This window comes from Hippopotamus amphibius, chromosome 13 (assembly GCF_030028045.1).
Source record: "Hippopotamus amphibius kiboko isolate mHipAmp2 chromosome 13, mHipAmp2.hap2, whole genome shotgun sequence".
NCBI classification, from domain to species: domain Eukaryota; kingdom Metazoa; phylum Chordata; class Mammalia; order Artiodactyla; family Hippopotamidae; genus Hippopotamus; species Hippopotamus amphibius.
This window is the reverse complement of record NC_080198.1, coordinates 6,844,675-6,866,594: the sequence shown is the minus strand read 5'-3', so window position 1 is coordinate 6,866,594 and position 21,920 is coordinate 6,844,675. Positions and strand designations below refer to the sequence as shown.

Below are 21,920 nucleotides of genomic sequence, written 5' to 3'. Positions count from 1 at the left end.
CCACATCAGTTCCTTTCTACCCCACAGTAACAGACATTCACAGATTCTGGATGCTTTTTAAAAAACCACATCAGTCACTTTATTCTTAAGTTTGCACTTTACAAAACCACAAGGGAGAAGTCCTTGAGGGTGAAAGGGGTGGGGGAGTGGGGGATGGTGAAGAGGGGAATGAGGACGACCCAGAAATGAAGCCTCCGCATCTTGGGGACCAAGCAGAGACTGGGCCCCAGGCCCAGCAGGGCCTCCATGTCCTGGCTGTACAGAGCTAGGCCAAAAGACCTCAGGAAAGGGCCACGGCCTCGACAGACTGTCACCATTTGACATGAGACAGGCAGCTACAGGTCGAGGCTTCTGGCAGCGCAAAGAAGGAAGTGGGCCTCCCCCTCCCAAGCCATGGGGAGGCAACCTGAGGCAGGGATGAGAACTACCCGTCCAACAGCTTTAGGATGCTCTCACGCTCCTTCAGAGTCTTCCAGGCCTGGTCCTTCTCCTTCTTGGTGGGGGTCCGCTTCTTCTGCCGGGCAGCCATGATCTTGCGGAAGGCATCCATGACCTCATTGTCTGCCATGCGGACCCGCTGCCTCAGCTCCTGCCGGCTCACCTCCTCCTTTGCCAACCTGTGGGGACCAGCCAGTCAGGTGCCATGGGAAGCCCACCAGAGTATGGCTCCTCCCTCGTCAGACTGAGCCCACCCCAGTACCCAGGGCTGCCACTCCTGTGGACCATCTCATCCAAAAAGCAAAGTTATTGAGCCACAATTACAGGGTGCCCTGTGCCAGGTACTACCTCTTCAAAAATATTAGCTCAATTAATCCTCATACCTCAATTAATACCTTGTGAGATAGGTACCAGTGAGGAAACTGAGGCTCAAGGAGGATAAGAAATCCCCAAGATCTCACAACTAGTGAGGAGATCTGAGTCAAGGCAGGCTGGCTCCAAACAATCTTCTTTAAAAGATGTTCTGGTGCCAGTATAAGACCTGCTTACTTGAGCATCCAAATTCCAGAACAACCTAAGGGTCTAGGCAGCCTGAGGTCTACAGGCAGTGAGAGAGATACCAAACTGACCCCTCTGAATGGGACCTGACCCATAAATTCAATTGATGGTAGAGCTGGAAGGTCACTTAGAGATCTATCTAGTCTAACCTGTTAATTTTTCAGAAGGGGAAGCTGCTGCTCAGGGCAGGAGATGCCTTGCTTAAGGCCCTGCAGCTAGTCCATGCAGGGCTGAGGGCTGCACGCTGGCCTTCTGATAGCCAAGCGAGTTCCTTCACTGCCCATTACTTCTGGAGCTTCACATCCCCACTTCTCTCTCTCTCCCCCCTCCCCCTCCCTTCCTCAGTACTCTTTCATCTGTATTTTCCTCTTCTTGTCCTTGAGAGGGAACTGGAAAGAGGCTTTGGATTCAGCCTTGGGCTCGAGTCACAACTTGGCTGTTTATTGGCTGTGTGACCGTCAGCAGAGAACTAATTTCACTGGGCCTTTATTTCCTCATTTGATAAACAGGAAAAACTACCCCCTCCTCTCTGGGCTGTAGTGGAGATTAAATAAGAGGGTGTACATAAAGCCCCTGGTACATGGGAGACACTCAATATACCCTCATCCTTAAATACCCCAGCAGCCTGTTAGCAACTTCCTCTCCTTCTAATGTTGCATGTCTTTACCAATCACTCAAGTGGTGACTGCAAGCCCTTTGCCCTGCCTCTCTTCCTAACCCCTGGCACAAAGTCTAAGAAACAGGCAGAGCTGGCCAAATGAACAGGTGTGCCCTGCTCTGCTGGGGCTCTGTGAGGTGAAGACACAGCAACTGCTTATGAGAAGCAAGGGGACTTAGTTGGGCTGTTTCTCTATCTCCCCAATAAAAAGCCACTACCATGATCTCCCTGCAAGTATCACCTGCACCCTTGTTGTGACCAATGCAGGACACGATGGATGGGAGTGAACAGAAGATGAATGACACTACACTAAAACACTGGCCAATTCCTGGTGAGGGGCGGATGATAATCACAGCTGCCCAGCAAAATGTTAACAGCTGACAAACCGAGGTGGAGAGTCTACAGGTGTTCACTGTACTGTTCCATCAGGTTTTCTGTGTGTATGAAAATCTGAGCTCTAGTCTGTGAAATTAGAAGCTGTCTGAGACGTAACCACTAGGGTGGTGCCCGACACTGACATTTTTTTCAAAGCCCTCCAGATGATTCAGAGGCCCTGCCAGGTCTGGAAAGCCTGTCGTAAAGCTCCCGCAAGGTGACCAGCGTGACCAAGGCCTCGCCAGCCAGCCTTTGGCCCGGGCGTCCTGTCCACACTCACCTCAGCAGGTCGTGCTTCTTGGTGCGGTTGTGGGCACTGAGTGCTTTCAGCTCGGCCTGCCGTTTGCGCAGCTCTGCCAGGACCTCATCCTCTGAGTCCTCTGCGGGGCGGTCCTCAGACTCCAGCAGGCCATGGGCGATCAGCTCCTCCTTGATGCGGCTCTCCAGGGACTTGGTATGCGGCACGCTGCAGGGGAAGGCAGTGCTCAGCTAAAGGGCCAGCCTGCAGGGGGGACCCCTCTGAGGCGCCCAAGGTTAGCGAACACCTTCCTCTCTCTTTGGGCACCCAGTCTGTATCTATCTATGCATAAAAATATAGAGACAGACACACCTGGTCTTGTTTCAAATATAAGCAACAGATATCAATGTGTAATGCAATATAAAACACAGAAAAACCTATAATGTCAACAGCCCAGAGAGAATCACTATTATTTTGTTATGTTATTATTACATATGTTACCATTTCTTGCCATATGTTGTATTATATACACAAAAATATGTATTTATGTTATTATATAAATACTGTACATGTTCCAGATTTTGTTACATACTCTTTGCACTTTTATTACGTATTATTCTAGCTTTTCTTCCCCCTGTGTAACACACATTTAAATATACTTTAAGTAAAAACGAGATCATATTGTCTGTATTGTGCTACAACTGACATTTTCCCCTTATCGCTCTATTGTTTACAAGTTCTCGTGGCAATTAACTATATTTCTCTAATGTGATCACTAGTTGCAAGTTATTTCATCATATGGAGTTACGACAGTTTAGCCAACCAGTCCTCTCCAGTTGGACATTTGGGTTGTTTACAGTAAGAACAGTGCCATAATGAAAAGCCTATACTAAGTCTGTGCATGTGGAAATGCTGGGCCTGCATGCCCATCTGACATCTGTTGGGTTTTATCAAAATGTCTCAGTCTCTCTATCAATAAAGACCACCCCATGCTGGGATGGACAGAAGTCAACAGAAGCAGAGGCCAGACTGTGGACTGTGGACTGTGGACAGGATGTCACTCACCTGAAGGGCTTGTTCTGATTGCGGGGAGAGGTGCTTGCCCCGTCAGCCCCCGATTCTTTCCCAGACATGTCCGGGATAGGAGAGTCCTCCATGGGGGAAATGATGTTTTCCTAGAGGAGCACAGAAATGGATGGAGGGAGAAAGAGCTGTAGTATGACTGTTTTCCTGCTCCCCTCTGACCTACATGGACAGTCTTCACATACCAGAAATATTGTCTTCTCTTTCTCATCCCACCCACTCTGGGAAGTCTTCTCAAACCGACTCCAAAAAGCTTTGATCATTTGTAAAATTCTTTTTTTGGGTACTGATATCAAAAGAAGGGAGCATAAAAGAATGAGGGTAACGTTCAAGAGCAGCACTGAGCGGAGCAGAGGTCCGTTAGGCGTCTGCGGTGCCCCAGGGCGGTGCTCAGCACGCTGCGGGAGAGCCTGCCCGCCCTTCCACAGCAGCTGGGCCGTGGCTGCCCAGGTGCACCACACCTCCCCGCCTCCCGTGCAGTCAGGGGTGATCACGTGACGAGTCCTCTCCAGTGGAAAGTGCTAAGAAGAGATAGGAGCCACAGCCAGTTATGACCTTCACACACTCCTCCTTGTTCTTTTCTGTGTGCCTGGAGTGGCAATCACACTTAAAGTGACCTGGTACAGCGTGCATGTTTAAGATGGCAAAGCCAGCATACCTGGGGCCCCTGTCTGATGGTGTGGAATGGAAATCTCCCCCAACTGCCACCTCAGCCAACCTGGAAAGTGTGCCCGGAACGTCACGTGGGAGAGAGAGATGCTATTGTGTTTGAGCCAGAGGGGAAACTGAGGCTCACAAGGTGAAGAGAAGTGCCGAAGAGCAGCCAGCAGGCGTAAAGAAAGGGACCCTGAACCTGGGGTGGGTCCCGCTTCTATTTACTAGCTATGTGACCTCAAACAAACAGTTCCCTTTTTTAAGCCTCAACCTTCTTGGGTGTAACATGGGGTCAACCACTGTCTTTGCCTCTAACAGGAGAATATGTAGAAAGCTCCTTGCACAGGGCCTTTAGCCAGTGCTCAGGAAAAATAACTGTGGAGTAGTGCCTATCTTGGGGGGAGATTAAAAACTGGGAGGGGTGAGAGAGGGGCTTCGAGGATACTGATGTTTCATTCTGTGATCTTGGGGCTAGTTGTACAAGTGTGCTCGTTTGTGAAAACTGATCAAGCTATACATGTATGATCTATGTACCTTTCTAAATGTATAATACTCTCAATAAAAAATAAAAATTAAACATTGAAACAGAGTGAAGGTAGCTCCTTTTTTGAGTTGGGGTGCTCACCTCCACCAAGGCCTGCAGGAGGCGCTGCGTCAGGGCACCAAAGGGGCACCCGTCTTCCGGCTGCTCATGCTGGGCCTCAGACTTCTTCAGCAGGGCATCCACATCTGAATCGGGCCGAGAAGTGGTGGACAGGTGGACTAAAGTTCTGGGAACTCAAGTCCTGGCCTGGGGTGGACAGGGAGGTGAGGGGCCTACCTTTAGTGTCCAGTTCAGTCAGCGGCCCCATGAGGCCTTTCTTCTTGTCAGCCACGGCTGCTGCCCGGGCCCCATCCTTCTGCTCCTCCAGCAGGTCCTCCTGTGCCCAGCGTTGGGAGTAGTGCTTCCCCAGGGGCGGGATCTGTGGGAGACATCCCATCCAGCCCCAAAGGGGTAAATACAGGCCAGCCATGCCTGAGGTGTGTTGGGGGCTCTCTGTGCAATTGGGACGGCCAACAGGCTCTTTGTTCATCCCTCATTCCTTCATTTATCTGTCTCCCAAGTACCTAGTCCAGGGCCAAGGCCTGAGCGTGGTACAGGTGAGAAGAGATAAAGGAGATAAAATCTCTATGCTCACAGTCTAGTAAGGAAGCCAGGTACATACAGAACTAAAACACACACAGAGGCAATATGGAACAATTTCCAAGCTATAAGGTGCAGAATGATGTGTGTACATGGACCATTTCCGTAGACAGCTATTATCTCTAGAGAGAACTAAAGGCCTTAGGGTCAGAAGTGAGAGGGAAGAGTCTTTTGCATTGCTTGAACTTGTATGGATTACCTTTCCAAATAAGTTTTTTAAAAATTCAGACAAGTGAAGTGACGGACGTAGGTCACTTCACTTGTCAATTGTGGCAGTATAAAAGACAGACCAACCTTCTGCTGGGGAATCTGCAAAGCCATTTTGGTGGAGGCAACGTGCCATCAGGGGCTTGTAGGGTGGTAGTTTGCCAAAGGGAGAAGAGCATGTACAGAGGCCCAGAGATCAACAAGGACCCCGTGTGGGCCTGGAGTGAGGGCAAGGTACTTGGAGGGGCTGGTACATCCAGCAGTGAAGAGAGGGTGTGGCCAAGGAAACTGGAGAGGGGCAGTTTCCAGTTTTCCAGGGGCTGTGCCACCAAGGACTGAGACACTTGGACTCGATTCTGTGGGTAACGGGAGCCAGGGGAGGGGCCCAGAGAGAAGGGCCGTGTCATGAGCACATCTGATCATGACCGCTGACTTATGGGAGAATTCCCCTCCAACACTTTTCTGTATTTTCTACATTGTCTTTAATGGGATCTCTTTTATTTTCATTGTAAAAAAATAAACTTTTATACATTAAAAAAAAGAGACTCCCTCTAGAGAGAAGAAAGTGTTAAGAGGCTGTTAAGGTAAAAGCTGATGAAGGCTTGAGCCAAAGGAGAGGCAATGAGAGAAAAAAGGAGGATCTCATTGAAGAAGATACCTTAGGATGTGGTGACCATCTGGATGGGGTAGAAGGGAGGAAGCTGAGAGTTAGAACTTGGGTGTCTGGGTGGGTTAACGGAGCGGACAGGAGGCTAGGCAGGGCAGGGAGATGACATATAGCTCTGCGACCTTTGATTCTGAGGCACCTCTGAGCCTTCTTGTTCACTATCGTGTCTATCTAGGCCTGGGGTCTCTACCTTGTAATGTTCAGCCTCATCTTCTGGGGGTTTCAGTAGCTCCTCTAGTGTGCGCACCTCCTCACTGGTGATATCGGCACAGTATGGCTCCACCGAAGCCCAGAATCTGCAGGGAGAAGCAGAGCCTGAGGGGGTGCCCCCTGCCCCACCAGCCTCAGCCCCAGGCCCCTCCACGGCCTCCAATGCCCAAATCCCAAGGCCCATCTACGTCCCCTGGCCCAGAACCTGTTGGGGGCATCATTCTTGGGGATACGTGGCACGTCGACTGGGTCATCAGTGAATTCATATTCCTGGATCTTGGGCTGAAGGTTTTTGGATTTGGGTCGCCCAGGGCCAGGGCCCGGCCCATGTCCCGCCTTCCCTTCCAGTTTCTGCTTCTTGGGCTTCCCATGTTTGGGGGGAGCTCCAAGCTCATGGTCTCGACCCAGTTTCAGGAATCGTCGGTCACCTTTCTTATCCTGCCAGTCAGTAAGGATCTGAAATTCAGAGAGACTGTCACTGAGGGGGAGAAGGGAAGACACAGGACAATGTTGTCTCCCAGTAAAAAATTAGGATCTGGAACTCAAGAAGGCTCCAAGCCTCTCCCCCTCCCCTTTTTATCTAGCAAACTCCTACTTATCCTGCAAAACTCAGCTCCTTTTCTGTGCCCATCTCACAAGATTTTATTCCTATACTTCTCATCATTCCATTCATTTGTCTGTCTGTATTGATTCACCTCTGTAGCAACCAAGCTGGTCACAGTGTTTTGCAGGTCATACAAGCAGATCACATCTCAGTGCACGTGAGCCCTCGGAATGTATGCTGGTGGTAACTTTGTGGTGAAGGCAAGCATGCCTCCCAGGAAACCTTCACTTCAAATGTCACCAGAGGACTTCCCTGGTAGCACAGTGGTTGGGAATCTGCCTGCCAAAGCAGGGGACACAGGTTCAATCCCTGGGCCGGGAAGATCCCACATGCTGTGGAGCAACTAAGCCCGTGTGCCACAACCACTGAGCCTGCACTCTGGGGCCCGAGAGCCACAACTACTGAGCCCGTGTGCTGCAACTACTAAAGCCTGTGCACCTACAGCCCATGCTCTGCAACAAGAGAAGCCACTGCAATAAGAAGCCTGTGCACTGCAACGAAGAGTAGCCCTCACTCGCTGCAACTAGAGAAAGCTCACGCAGCAACAAAGATGCAATGCAGTCAATAATAAACAAATGAATAAATAAGTTTAAAAAACAAACAAACAAATGTCACAACTGGGAAGCCTTTTCTGCATCAGTTCTTCAGCTTCTTAGTTGCTAAAATACAACTGACTGTGCCACAGCCCCACTCAAAAAGCTTCAGTGGATTCCCAGGGACCAGAAGTTAATTTGACTCAAATTCTGAGGTCCAATTAAAATGGCATCTTCTTCCTCTATGAGTCTCTGGTACTTCATACCTCCAGTATAGGCCCAATCGTGTTGTTTGGTCATAACTAGAATAAACAGAGTACCTTGTCTCTTCAACAAGATTGTAAACTGCTGGAGACCAGAAGTTCATCTTTACCATCTCCGTTCCCCAGGATCTGGCATAGCACCTGGCACACAGGGCTCAGAGAATATTTATGCCATAAATAGAAATAATGAGAGTCATACCAATAAATAACATTTGACATGCTTACTTAATGTCAGCCGTTGGGCTGAGCCTTTGCATAAAGTCTCTCTCTTAATCCTCACAAAAGCTCTGAGGTAGGTCCTATTATCCAGCCCATGGTGCAGATGGAGAACTGATCCTCAGAAGCAGGCGGTAACTTTTGCAAAGTCACATAGCTCGCAAACAGCAACGCTAGCAAGCGCTTAAGTCAGGATTCAAATCCAGGCCTCCCTATTCCAGTTCCCCCAGTACTCCCAACCACAACAGCACTTCACCTGGTACTTATCCGACCTCTCCCTCCCTTTAGTTGGCAAACTCCCCGAAGGCCAGAATTGTCCTAATGACCTCTCTCTAACACAGGACCCAGAACATCGTGCACAGTGGGGGTCATTAGATGCTTAGTGAATCAGAAATCTCACAATTTATGAGGATCATGTATATTCTTGCATATTTTACACGTCACACAAGTCCAGACTGAGCCTCTCTCTTCCCCCCTAAGCTCCTGTAACCCAGGCCTTAACAGATGAGGCTCAGTGACCCATCCCATAACGTGTCACACTACATCCCTGGTGGCGTCCCCTCTGTGGGTTATCACCTGGGTTTCGGCCTCAAGCACCCGCAGGCGTCGGCTGGCAGAGGAAAGCAGGGTCTCAAGTTCCAGCTGCAGAGTGTCCAGCTCCTCGATACCGATGCCATCATCCTCAGAGCGGGCCAACACTGCTGTGTAGCGGGGACAGACCTTCAGGTGGTCCACAGACTTGAAGTCGTGGAACTGCAAGGGGCAGTCCTTCAGCTCACTCATGGCCCAGGACAAGGGGACCCTGTGAAGCTGGAGAGGATAGGACCTTTGAGGGGGGAGGTAGCATGAGGAAAGCCCAAGAGCTTCTTCTGTCCAGGGACAGCCTCAAGGAGAAAGTCAGGCTTCATTACCTACTGAGAAGGTTGATGGCACAGCTCCTGTTCCTACTGTGTGCCAAGTGAGGTACAGACATTTCACTGGCTTCTCACTGAATTCCTCACCCAACCCCAAGAGCAGGGACCATGCTCATCTCCATTTTACAGATGAGGAAACTGAGACTCTAAGGGTGGGTACATGTCCAAGCTTACCAACACGCGATTTGTTATTTATTTTTATTTTTTTCCAGTCGTGCTGCGCAACATGTGGGATCTTAGTTCCCCTACCAGGGATCGAACCCATGCCCCCTGCATTGGGAACACGGAGTCTTAACCACTGGACCCCCAGGGAAGTCCCAACATGCATTTTGAAGGCAGGTAGTTTTGAGTCTGTGCCCCTAATCGCCATGATATACTATGCTTGTCCTCCTGATACTCCTCCCTTCAGTTCCACTCTTCCTAAGTTCTGCTAAGCCCCAGAGTTCCAAGCATCCCATATTTATCATGTTAATGTTCTTCGTTCCTCCTAGTCTCTCCTTGTCTCACCCTTCCCCACCTCTGCTCCTTCTCTTTGCCCCGATAGTAAAGAATGTGGGCTGGTAAGCCAGATATACCTGGATTCAAGCCCAGGCTTGACCAATCTCTATTTATGTAGCCCTGAACATGTTAGTTAACTCTCCTGAGTCTCGGTTTTTCCATCCGTAAAATGGGGACAAATGAAGCCTGGGTCTGTTTCCCCATAAGAAGTCTAAATCTGTAAAACGGGGTAACAATAATACCTACCTCCCTGGGATGTTCTGAGGATTAAGAGATGATGCCCGTCAAGAGCTCAGTTCAGTGCCTGGCACAGAAAAAGTGGGGCTGGTTAATGGCTGACCCCACCCATGGATCGCCCTCATGTCCCGCCTCTAAGGTCCCAGTCCACTAAGGATACCCTACCGCGGCCCCCGCCCCCTCTACCTCCTCCTTGCTGCCTCCTATGGCCCCGCGGCCGCGGGAGGGGGCGGGGAGTTCCGGTCGGTGCGAGCAACCGCCCCGGAACTGGCTATGTGCGGGCCCCCTGCAGTTGACGCGGGGGCGGGAAGACGCGACGGCCTGCCCCTGTGTCTTTCGCGGGGTGGGGGTTTGCGGGCAGCAAGCGAGCCCGCTGCAGGAGGGGTGGAGAGGGTATGCCTCGGGCGGACCCTAGGGAACAGCCCGGCCCCGGGGGGGCGGGGCTCGGCGGCCGGGTTCTCTGCTGGGCAGTTAGTCCTGCCGAGCCCCAAAAGCGGCAGGTAGGAGGGGCCCGGAGAAAGGATGCGGGCGCAGAACCGGAAGCATCGAGGGGCTCCACCGCCTCGCCTTGTCCTAATATGGTGCCCAACCTGAGGCCGGGCTGCACCATTGCATGACTGTGAGGGAAGACGGCGGCAAAAAGGACAAGAAGGCCAAAGTCACAAGCAAGAGCTCCATGGGTAACGGGAGACGCTTCAGCAGTGATTCTATACCTCAGGAGCCTAAAACTACCAAGACAGTCGCAGCGGGAAAACTTCCTAGGGGTCAAATGTTCTTAGCCTCCGCCTCCCCCGCTCGGAGCAGCCATGGTACGGTCCGGACGTCCGGGCGGAGACTGCGGCTGCGCTTCTCGCGAAAGGGCAGGAGTCGCGGGGCTGGCCACTTCCGCGCTTCCGCTTTCCGGCCCAGCCAGCGCCCGCGATGGTGAGAGAGCCGGGCCCCCGGCCAGGGACCCCCGCTGTTCTGCTTCAAGGCTCTGGGTCTGGGGGAGATGCGGCCTTGCAGCGGAGAGGCCCTGGGCCGAGGGGTGTTGGGGCTGTGGGGGCACCCTGAGGCTGGGAGAAAGAGGGCGGGGCGGGGGTCGAGGTGAGGAAGGGGCGAGCGGGGGACGCCCTCGTAAGAAGCAGGCCTTGCGGCTTCCTGATCTGGCCTTTGAAGCAAGTGGGGGATAATGAGGCGTGGAGGAAGCCGAAGCGGACGCTCCTAGGTTGGTGGTAGCGCCTGGAAGGCACGTAGTAGGCCTCATAGCCCGTAGTAGGGGCGCTGAGGCATGTAGTAGGGCCACCTCCCCACCCAGAGTAGACCTTCACTCAAGAGACTCCCCTGTTCTCTGTTGCCCGCTTGACCCCACAGTTCTCTGAGGGAAGCCTCCACACTTCCTTATCCCACTCTTCGTGTTGCCCCAGCCTTGCTTCCTCCTCACTGAAGGATCTCTTTTATGCTTCCTCCACGCGGACCCCTTCCTGGTCAGAGCTCAACCGTATCCGCCTTACTATAGAATGTAAGCTCTGATACCGCCGATCCGTCCCTTCCAGAAAGTCCTCCCCTTTGATAACTGGGTGTTCCTGGCAATTGAGACTTTGGCTCATTACTGCTACTTCTTAACACTCTCCCTGATGATACCTATTTAATGCACAGGTCTTCATGACATGTGATTTATGGTGACTCTTACATCTGCCTACCTAGCTCTCTTTCAGGGTTCACCTGGATATCTTGAAGGAAGACACCTTGAAATTAGACCTCTGGATCAAAACTCTTTCTCTCTCCCTGAACTTGCTCTTTCTCTTGTATTACTTTGGCTTTGTGCCCTCTTACCTCAGCTAGAAACCTGGGATATTCTTTTTTTTTTATAAATTGAGGCCATGTCTCTTGATTTCTTTTAAACATCAAACTTATTGAGGTATTACACGAGAATGTCTCTTCTGTTTGTGAAAGGGCAGGTGTCACAGGGCTGGCCACCTAAAATGCACCTTTTTCAGATTTGCTGTCTGTCAATATTGACGGACACAACCTTGCTTGTCCTCCATTGCCCCAGGCCAAGCTCTCCTTACCCTTCTTAAATAACCCTCTCTGCCTGCTGTCTCATTTCCCTCTCCTCTAATCCATTCTCCACAGAGTCGCCATGCAGCTGCAGTTGTGTAACTTCCTCCTCAGAAAGCCCCAGCCTTTCCTTACCACCTTAAAAGACGAGCTAAACTCAGTAGCTTGGCATTTAAGATTTCCCATGAGTCTCCAGGCTACCTTTGCATCCTTATCTATTGAATCTAAAATGCTTCCCAGCAACGTTGTACTCATTACTGCTTTTGGAACTCTTAATGCCCTTTTTTGTTACTCTAATCTTGCTTAAGTTATTTTTTCTTTCATTCATTTATTCTACAGAGGCTAAGCGTATGAGTAAGGTACTGACTGAGCTAGGTGCAGATATGTAAATTTGAATAAAATAGACATGGTCTGTTGACCATGGAGCTTACAGTTTCGTGAAGGAGAAATTACTTTATTAAAGATATACGGAGGGTGTGTCATTGTAAATTATAATAAGTGCTATGAAGAGGGAAGTCAAGAAATGCCTCTCTGAGGAAGGAAGAGGCCTTCCCTGAATAAGCCAAGATCTAACGGATGACTTAGGCCAAGAAGGCGGAGAAAAGCCTGCAGGTAGATGGTTTGGCTTATATGAAGGCCTGAGGTAAGAAAGAACTTGACTAATATGGGGAACTGAAGATAGGCCAGTGTAGCTAGGTGCTGTTCTCTACTGGGAATGTCATTCTACTTTTTTTCATTGTAAAATCTTCCTAATTTTATTTCCATCTTCAAATCAAAACCCATTTCTTCTGCAAATATAATTTGTAAATCTTAACTATTTCACGTTTTACCCCTTCTGTCTCCCTGACCCAGTTGAGCTATTTAATGGTGGAGATGGTCTTAGTCGTTGAATTCCCAGCGTCTAGTATGCGTGGCACACTGTAGATTTATATGTTTGTTGGCTCAAAAGGTAGATTTGAAGATAGTCATTCACCTGTATGCCTCTAGACCAGAATTTCAGCACTGTGTGGGGCTGAATGATTCTTTGCTGTGCATTGTAGGATATTTAGCAGTGTGCCTGACTTCTGTCTATTCAATGCCAGTAACCCCTAGCCCACTCCAAGTTGTGAGAATGAAAAATGTCTTGATGTTGCCAAATGTTCCCTGGCAGGCAAAATGGTCCCCTGTTGAGAACTACTGTTCTAGACTTAGAATGAAAGGTACCTTGAAGACCTAGTCTGTTCTGTTCACTGTAGTGTCTGAGAGCCAGGGACCTTTAGTACTGCCTGGCTCCTGTGTAGCTGGACTAGGGGACCAGTGGGTTTGGTGAGACAGGTTCTGATCCTCCCTCGGGGTTTTTCCTACAGACTGCCACTCTCCGCCCCTACCTGAGTGCCGTGCGGGCCACACTGCAGGCTGCCCTCTGCCTGGAGAATTTCTCCTCCCAGGTCGTGGAACGACACAACAAGCCGGAAGTGGAAGTCAGGTAGGGAAGGAAAAGGGGTGGGAGTGATGCATGCAGCACCCAGAAGTGGCTGTCGTCAGAGGGTGCTGTGAACGTCCATCCTGGAGTTGTCAGGACAACTACATTTTTTTGTCTTGTTGCCAGATGACAGTGGTTCCCAATTTGAAGTTCAGAAAATAGGGTCAGTGGGTTGACAGGACAAAACACAGGGGAGAGGCTTCTCTAGAGCCAAGATTTCTTGACACAATGTGTGATTTCTCAGCATAGGGCCATTTGAGAAGTATTTCCCATGGAGTTATTGAACACTCTGGCTGTTTAAGGAGAAGACTAAGAATTTAGTTACCTGAGATGCCATCTCTGTTCTTTTCTAATTTAAAGATCAGGGACCCCCCCCCCCCCCAAAAAAAAAAAAAACAAACAACAAAAACTGGACTCTCTCATCCCCTACTCCAAATATTCCATACTTTGGATTATTTTCTCTTATTTATGTTTTGTAAATAAATTATTCTTTTTCCCTTTAAAATTTAATCTGGGACATATACAAACGAAATAGGCAGTACTACCACACAAGTTGATACAATTTGAATTTAAGAAAACTGACAAGATATTAGGATGTGCCCTGTTCTTACCACTTAACATATATGGTTTCCGCTAGGCATTTTTGAAGGATAGCAGCTCACAGACACCACCACCATAGTTAACTACCATCACCAGACTCCACGGGCATCACGATGGGAACTGAGCTGAGAGGGGTCTTAATGCTGAATAAGTGAATCATTCTGGGCTGATCATTAAAGGAGGCCAAACTGCTCGATTTTAGCTTGTCTTTATCTCTAACGTGGGCTCTCTCCTCATTCCCTAAACAGTGTATGGGTTTGCCTGTAGTTACAGAAAGAAGAGCTGTCGTTTGTAAAGCTCCTACAATGTGCCAGGCACACTGTTAGACACTTGACACTTTTTGATCTCTCTCAGTCCTCAGCAGTGAAATAGGAATCAGAGTCATTTTACAAATGAGGAAATTGAGATTCCAACAGGGTAACTTGCCCAAGGAAAGTAACAGAGGAGGCTGGATTTCAAAACCTTTTCGCCCCGACTCCAGAGCCTGTGCTCTTTCTGCTGGAGAACACGCTCGCTGGCCCCCATCTTGGAGCACCCCTACTTGTGAGTCTCCTATTCCTTGGACTCTGTGGTCCCAGATAGTGATTCTAGGACCTGCCATGGGGTCTCCCTGACCATTCTGTTCTTTTATAGTACAGAGGCCTCTGTGATTTTGTGTTTTCAGGAGTAGCAAAGAGCTCCTCCTACAACCCGTGACCATCAGTAGGAATGAGAAGGAAAAGGTTCTGATTGAAGGCTCCATCAACTCTGTCCGGGTCAGCATTGCTGTGAAACAGGTGAGCTCACCACAGATCCCCTCCCTCCCTGGGAGGCCAGGGACCCCCATGTGACAGATCAGCATGCCAGATTCAAGGTGCAAAGAAACCCAGGTTCTATTTCTAGGAAATGATTTGCCGAATTCATCAGGTCAGTAGAATAAAGAGAGAGGTCAGCCCCATCTTCTAAGCTTTGCTCTGGATTAGAAGGCAGGAAATGTAGCAGCCAAGGCTATGGGCCAGTTTGGTGTCAGGTCATAAAACTCTTCTTAAGGAATGAAGAATAAGTACAGTTCAGAGAAATAAGTAGTAACAGTATCAATTTGATTGCCATAAACTCTGAAAGTGAGATTTAGAGTACAAAAGGAAGTGTAATTTCTTATGTTTCGTCAGAGTCTCACAAATGTCTGACCCTCCCACCACCCTCATAATTTCTGCCATACTTATGGACCACTTGGACACTTCTTTACTTAGTAGATTTCTTTCAGTCAACTTATTTTCTCTTACTTAAATTTGTATGAAAAAGAAACTTTATGCCATAAATGGAAAAACAATATCACTTGCTAAATTGAGGAAAACTCTAAAAAACAAGCACATTGAAAACAAAACAAGCTTATTAAGTTCAGACTAGACACTTTTTGCCTGTAGAAAGCTCTAACCCTAGGACCTGTTCTTTGTTAAAAAAGGGGAGATTAGCAGGTGTTGGGGACTGTTAAGGGCATGCTAGCCCTGTGCTGCAAAATTTTTCCTTCAGAAGTACTGAGAGTTCATCAGGCAGAACTTTGGAAATTGTTTGATGTTCATTGTTACTAATGTGGAGACCACCTAAGGTTATCCCTGCTATTCTTAATAGTATGTATCACAGACTGGAAAATGTAGCACTAGTGAGATGAGAAAGGAAAGGGCAGCTTTGAATATAGATGTGGACCCTGGAAGGAGCAGATAAAAGATTTGGGCTTCCCTGGGGGTTCAGTGGTTAAGGCTGCCCTTTCACTGCAGGGGCCATGGGTTCGCTCCCTGGTTGGGATTGAACTAAGGGAGCTAAGATCCTGCATGCCACGCAGTGCGGCCAAAAAATAAAAAAGATTTTAAAAAACAGAAAAAGATTTGGGCTTCCAGAATTACCTTTCTGGAATGGGTGAAGGCAAGATCATGGTAATGCCCCATTGCGTTGGAGGGCTGTAATATAGTAGACCCCCTTTCAGCTGGCAGCCAGTTACCCCATGATTCAGAGTTCAGGCGGTGATTGTTCCCAATACCCAACCCCACTGCCTCCAGGGAACCTGGGGGACGTTGGGGTCAGAAGCCCAGGCTGCAGATTTCTGTTGGCCTGGAGTGTCCACTTGAGGGAGACATATTTCTCCTTTGCTCTCACCAGGCTGATGAGATCGAGAAGATTTTATGTCACAAGTTCATGCGCTTCATGATGATGCGAGCAGAGAACTTCTTTATCCTCCGAAGGAAACCAGTGGAGGTGAGACTGTGTGATCCATGTGTTTGTAATACCCAGAATTCCACTACCGAATCCACTGTCCCTGCCCTGGGATTGTTTCTAGAACTGCAATTGATGCTTCCCCAGCTGTAGGGTAGGGGACCCACGGCCTGAGTTGAGAGTTGGCCTTCATTTCGGCTGGAGTGGGACTAAGAGGAGTCAGCTTAGGTTGGGTCTACCTCAACCATGGAAAACGCAAAAAAGATGAGACGCGTTTCTCACCTTCCCAGAGCCTGTAGTCTAGCGGCAGAAAGGGCGTGGTGAATCAGAAATCTAAACTCTGCCACTAATGGACTCATAGTCTCTCAAGGCCACAGTTGACATTGGGTTAATTGTTGCCTGACTTTGTACTTGAGTCCTCTCTACAGACTCCCTGCCAGTGGCTAAGCAGCTACCATGCAGAGCAGCAAACACCATTGTCAGACACATTAGACGTGTTGGCCAAGCTTGTCCTCATCCTGAGCTAGACTCTCCTGGTCCTAGATCTAACCTCCAGGGCCACCCAGAATAAATAAAATGGCTCTTCTACACATAGCCCCTCCAATAGTTAAAGACCTCAGTCCCATCCTTCTCCCACAGCATCTTCTCTTCTCTCTGGACTAAATGTTCCTGTTGTTTGATGAGATTCTTCTGCGACAAGATTTCAAGACCCTTCACTCTCCCTTGATTCATTCTGAATGCAACTGTTTCTGCCACAGATAGTCTGCCAGAGATGTCTGATAGACGCAGAATTCTCAACTGGGTTCAGTTGATCCAACTGTTAGTTCCTTGGATCCAACATGCATACCCCACCAGAGCAAGTGGGCTGTGGCCTGAAGGGCATATAGCTTGGGAGAAGGTCACAGGCAGCTGGAAGCATGTGGTTGAGTGGATGTAGAGGGCATGGCCAGCTAAGTGCCCCCAGGATGCTGATTCTCTCCTGTTTCTTCTCTCCCTATTCCCCACTGTCTTCCTTCCCTAGGGATATGACATCAGCTTTCTGATCACCAACTTCCACACAGAGCAGATGTATAAACACAAGTTGGTGGACTTTGTGATCCACTTCATGGAGGAAATAGACAAGGAGATCAGTGAGATGAAGCTGTCGGTCAATGCTCGTGCGCGCATCGTGGCCGAGGAGTTCCTCAAGAATGTGAGTGGAGGGGCCTTGCTGGTTTCCTTCCAGAAGTGAAAAGACCTTAGCATCTGGTGGGAAGGTGGTGCCAGCTGTGCGTGAATATTTCCTGAGGCCTGTAGGAACCCTGATGGGCAGCAGGTCAGCCCCGTGCCTTGGAGCAGGAGGGCATCTTCCATCTCCAGGGGCCTGGGGGGTGCCTTTCTTAGTCTCTCATTTCTCAATCTCAAAATGTACAGAGTCCTTCCCTGTATCTAGTTCAGTCCCTGAGTGAGGCGAGTTAAATCGCATGTGAATTTTCTAGGAATATAGGACAGGTAATCATAGTGTAATTCCACTTCTCAAACAGATTCAAATAGTTTCCTTCAGCGTCTGTCAGGCTTCAAGTCATGATTTCTTCAACCTGTTTTCCATCATTTTCATGGCTTAAGTCCCACAGATCCCTCTTCAGTTGTTTGTGCCTTCCTGATGGAAAGGACTACAGCCCTCTGAGGGGGACGAATTGTTTACACTGATGAACTGATGACACAGTTGTTCTTTTTTAGACATTCACAACATGCCTTCTTTTTTTTTTCTTCTTCTTTTTCCAAACAGTCTTTGGTTTGTTGGCATGTTCCACTCAGAGTTGACTGTGATCCCTAGATGGTAGAATTAGTGTTTACTCCTACCAGTGCATACACATCTAGCCCAGAAGGAGCTCAGATTCCTAAAAATGGAAATTACACCCACTTCCCCTGGGCTTTAATTATCCTGAGGGCAGCCAGTGTACAAAGTAGCTATACTGTGCACCCGGGGAGCGCACTTGTTCAGGTCACACAGGCTGTGGAGCTGGACCACCTGTGTGTGAGTCCAGCGCCACTGCCTTCTGGGGCATGTCACAGAACCTCTCGACTAAGCCTCAGATTCCTTGGCTATGAGATGAGACTGTTAGTTAATAAGTATCTTTCAGCGTGGTTGAGCATTAAATGAGGAAGTGTGTGTAGAGCATATCACCAGGTGCATAGGAAGCTTTCCCTGTCCTGTAGCACCACTGTTATATGGCCAGGGCACTGGGAGGCCTCTAAATTCAACTGAAGAAAAATAGTTCTTGTCCCAATTTAATATTTGGCTCATTCATTCAGTAATCATTTAGTTGTTACAGGAATTGCATTTCTACAGTAATACACCTAAAAAAGCACATTCAAGTACTTCATTTAATACCTAAAACAATCTTTGAATCAGGTGTCATCCCCATTTCATAGATGAATCAGCTGGGCTCTGGAAGTTAAATCGTATGGTCAAGGTGCCTCAGCCAGTAAGTGAAGGCACCAAGACTTTGAGTTTTCAGACACAAAGATCTAAGATAGTACTGTGGCATCCGGCAGGGGGGACACACTCAGGTGCGTGTCAGGGTCGGGCCGGTAATGCCCATGATTAAGGTGGGCTCTGTGGGCACCTGGTGAGCACATGCCTCACCTGAAAAGGGTCATGACCACACAGCTCTAGCCCTCTATGGCTTCATCAAAAGAATCTCAAAATGAGGATCTGTGTGCAGTGTCTTCTGTGTTTTCAAGGTTGGCTAATTCACTTTGTTTTACATATGTGCTCATCTTTGAGCTGAGTTCAGCCTGTGGGCCATTGGTCCACAACATCTGGTCTGTAAAATGTCCAGGGCTGGTCCAGGCACCATGGGGGATATACTTAAGGGGAGTAAGCATTTCAAGGGCCTGTCCTGCTTGGAGGACCACCCAGAGCTTGACACAGAGTACCAGATCCTAGGTCCGTCTCTGAGTCTTCAAGCATTTGCATGTGAGCCCCCCTCTCTAAAGAAGGCAACCTCAGTTCAGCTAAGCAAGGCCTGTGACAGGGCTTTTTTGGCAGCACATCTAAGGGGAGCTGTGGAAAAGCCCACATCACCGTTAATTTTTCTGCCTGTCAAGTGCTGGGTTTTAGGGCCAGTGCCTTAAAGGTCATTGCTGAATGCTGGCTAAATTAGAGAGTGCCCACAGGGTGTCCTGGGAGCCAACACTGCCCCTCAGAGAGCTGAGTACAGCTGCAGCTCTCACATCAGCCCACCTCCCCAGAGCAGATCTGCCGGGATACAGTAATAACCATCATTCACCGCCTCTTGGTTCTCTTGACAGTTTTAAACCATCTGGCTGGATCTTGTGGCCTTCCCCCCCAGACTCCCCCGTGTCTCTGCGAAGGCGTCCTGGAGTTACTCCCCAGAGCGGTGGCGACGGCAGCAGCAGAGTGGAGCTGGGTCGGGTGGGCATTACATGCGGGAGGGGGGGTGGTGTGCTTGCTAGCTGGGCAACAAAGCAGCAGTGGACCTGCCCCAAGGCCACATGTGCCTGGTCAGGCTGGCTTTTGATGTTCAGTCCCCTGGGCTGGGACAGATTTTTTTTTAATGTCTTGAAACTTAAAAACTCTGTGCTTGTAGGAGACTGTAACCTTTTTGTCTTTCTTTTTTTTTTTTTTAAACAACCTCCACCTCCAGTGGCTGTGACTGGTCCCAGTGATTGTACCTTATTGGTCGCTGTGGGTCTGGGCGGGCCTGGAGCCAGCCAGCGACTACTGTTCCTCCCTGGAGCCACCCCAGGTGGGGAGGGAGGGAGGTTTCAGACTCCATTTCCTCTCCCTTGTCCTCTTTATTTCCTTGGGCCCAGTAGAAGCGGTGCAGACCCTCTGCCAGCTTCCTGAGCTCTGCCTGAAAATGGCCACCCAGCACTGGTTGGGGACAAGGGCTGAACTGGTGGCCACCAGCCACACCTAGGAATTGGGGCTTGAACGCTAGGCAACCTCTGGCTGCAGGGGCCGCTTTGTGCCCTCCCAGTTGAGAGGGGCCACTGTTTCGCCTTGTCTGTCAGTGCAGTGCCTGTGCTAGAGGTGGAGAGGTGAGTCCTCCAGAGCTTCTCTGCCGGGGCCTCCTGCCTGCTCTGGCTCTTCTGCTCCCATGCTCGCTGTACCTTTTCTTATTCTGGTGGATCCTCCCTCCCCTAATTAAAGTCTTTTTGCCCTTCTGGGGCTGCATGAGGTCTGTGCTTTGTGTGTATGTGTGAAAGGAAGGGAGGGGAGGCTTTTTCTTCCCTAAAACCATGTGGCTGGCACTTTGGGCCTGGGGCTCCCGACCAGAGACAGTCTCGTGATTGGCCCCTGACGTTAGCCTTGCCAAGGGATCCCCATTGCAGTCCAGGCTCCATCCATTTCTGAAACTGCTCTCTCTGCCTATATAGAGCTTTGGTCCTTTTCACATAATGAGCTCATTTGGGCTAGAAGGTAACCTCAGGGAAATAATGATCGCACATCATGGCTAAGGAGACTGAGGCTCCACGAGATGCAGCAGCCTGCCCCGGGTCTCCAGCTAGTAAGCAAGAGGGGAGACTTCAAATCCAAGACTTCTACCTCTACCTGTGCTGAGACAGTAATCACTAGCTACAAGTGTCTGTTTAAATTGTTACAGTTAAAGAAGTTTAAAATTTACTGCCTCAGTCCTACCAGTGCTTAGTAGCTACAAGTTGCTAATGCCTACCATGTTACAAGGTAAGTAGATAGAACACTTCCATCACAGAAAGTTCTATTGGACAGCAGTAAACCTTCTTAGTGACACCTTGAAGTAAAAAAAAAGAAAAAAACACTGTGTTTGAGTCCTGATTCTTACTGGTGAATTTGAGCAAGTTATTTATATTCTGTGTCTCAGTTTCCTAGTCTATAACGTGGAGATAATGTAGATCTGACACAGTACCTGTCGTATAGGTACCAAATAAACAGTAACTGATCTTTCCACCAGCCCAGTATCCAGGCTGTTTGATGACTTACATTGTGCTGGGTGTGGAGGTTGATATCCCTGTCTCAGAGTGACTTGGGGGGCCAGTGAAAGGGCTGGGCGTGTAAATAGGAGCGTTGAAACATTTCATATTCACTAATGGACGTCTGTGGTGGCCCACAGGGGGTGTATTTATGGCAGAGGATGTCAAGAAAAGTTTCAGAAAGATTGGCCTTTGAGCTGAGTTTTCAAAAGAGTCTCTTCCATATGGCCAAAGGGGTCTCTTGAAACAGGACAAGCTGCTGTTAAGTGAAGGAGGGGCTGGGGGTGGGGACAACTTGGACATCCCCTTTATGACATTACCTCTGTGACCTCCTCCCCCTGCCTTGCAGAATTAGGTGTGCCCTTCTCTGGGGCACATGGCTATATCCTAGCTTTGCAGTGGATGTTGCTCATGTGAAGGTGCTCACGGTGAAGCTGATGTCCACTGGGGTATGGCAGCTGTTCACTCAACCCTCACAGGACAGCATTGCCTGGGTGAGCCAGCCAGAACTATCGTTTGTCACAGATCCATCTCCCAGGGTTCAGAGTCCCTAGAACCAAATTTGCTGGCTGATGAGAACAGACTGGATCGTTGCCAGTCAGCCAGTCCTCTCCTGAGGGTATGCCTTTGGGAAGCCCAGTCACCAGCCAAAGGGTTGGGATGGGTGATCTCAGTGGTTGGGGTTGGCTGGACAGCTCTGTGGAGGACCCACCTTCACTGTATGAGCAGATCTAAAGTTGAGTTCTCGGGCTCTGCTTGAGTGGGCATTGCTAGAGCTTGCCTCTCAAACTGCCTGTTTGGTGCTTGCATGACTGATAGGCAACCCTTCTGAGTGATGACGTGGACTTGTGTTTAATAGTATTTCTGTTGAAGAGTGGGGCTTTGGAGTCAGACTGGGTTCAAATGCTGTCTTTGGCATGCGATTTAAGGCAAATTATTCAACATCTTGGAGCCTTGTTTGACCTGTGATACTTGAGGGTAACACTTTCCTACAACCTCCAAAAAGGTTGCTTAGTCTTGTCTTGAAGTTGTTACATAAACTTTTTCTGCAGTTGATTCAAACAATTATACCTTTTTTCTATTTCCAAGTTATTTGGGGGAGGAGTGTGTTCTGCACTTTATCATTTTCCCCA

At 49.2% G+C, this 21,920-nt stretch overlaps 3 protein-coding genes across 4 annotated transcripts in view; 2 read left to right on the top strand and 1 right to left on the bottom strand.

Moving 5' to 3' along the window:
* OGG1 (8-oxoguanine DNA glycosylase) overlaps positions 1-2,315 on the top strand; it is a 28,825-nt gene extending 26,510 nt beyond the window's left edge. For both annotated transcript variants that reach the window (XR_009048876.1, XR_009048875.1), the window contains one exon: positions 1,922-2,315. The gene's annotated coding sequence lies outside the window, so the exon portion shown is untranslated. The remainder of the gene's footprint in view (positions 1-1,921) is intronic.
* On the bottom strand, positions 52-10,071 carry TADA3 (transcriptional adaptor 3). The gene is made up of 10 exons (XM_057706928.1): positions 9,723-10,071; positions 9,546-9,603; positions 8,464-8,697; positions 6,477-6,727; positions 6,252-6,357; positions 4,825-4,966; positions 4,630-4,733; positions 3,333-3,442; positions 2,310-2,495; positions 52-617 (listed from the first exon to the last, which is right to left on the bottom strand). Exons 3-10 carry the CDS (start codon positions 8,668-8,670, stop codon positions 425-427), a joined length of 1,299 nt encoding a protein of 432 aa, XP_057562911.1. The 5' UTR covers positions 8,671-8,697; positions 9,546-9,603; positions 9,723-10,071; the 3' UTR covers positions 52-424.
* Positions 10,072-10,306: 235 nt separating this feature from the next.
* On the top strand, positions 10,307-20,014 carry ARPC4 (actin related protein 2/3 complex subunit 4). The gene is made up of 6 exons (XM_057706940.1): positions 10,307-10,460; positions 12,923-13,041; positions 14,303-14,414; positions 15,772-15,867; positions 16,847-17,017; positions 19,123-20,014. Exons 1-6 carry the CDS (start codon positions 10,458-10,460, stop codon positions 19,126-19,128), a joined length of 507 nt encoding a protein of 168 aa, XP_057562923.1. The 5' UTR covers positions 10,307-10,457; the 3' UTR covers positions 19,129-20,014.
* The last annotated feature ends 1,906 nt before the right edge of the window (positions 20,015-21,920 follow it).

Excerpts from the sequence above, each read along its gene's own strand:
- TADA3 (XM_057706928.1), bottom strand. The coding sequence starts at position 8,670 with ATGAGTGAGCTGAAGGACTGCCCCTTGCAGTTCCACGACTTCAAGTCT. Across the intron at positions 6,728-8,463 it reads TGCTTGAGGCCGAAACCCAG|ATCCTTACTGACTGGCAGGA; the intron begins GTGATAACCCAC and ends TCTGAATTTCAG. Across the intron at positions 3,443-4,629 it reads TCCTGCAGGCCTTGGTGGAG|GAAAACATCATTTCCCCCAT; the intron begins GTGAGCACCCCA and ends GTGCTCCTCTAG.
- ARPC4 (XM_057706940.1), top strand. Across the intron at positions 13,042-14,302 it reads AAGCCGGAAGTGGAAGTCAG|GAGTAGCAAAGAGCTCCTCC; the intron begins GTAGGGAAGGAA and ends TTGTGTTTTCAG. Across the intron at positions 14,415-15,771 it reads TCAGCATTGCTGTGAAACAG|GCTGATGAGATCGAGAAGAT; the intron begins GTGAGCTCACCA and ends TGCTCTCACCAG.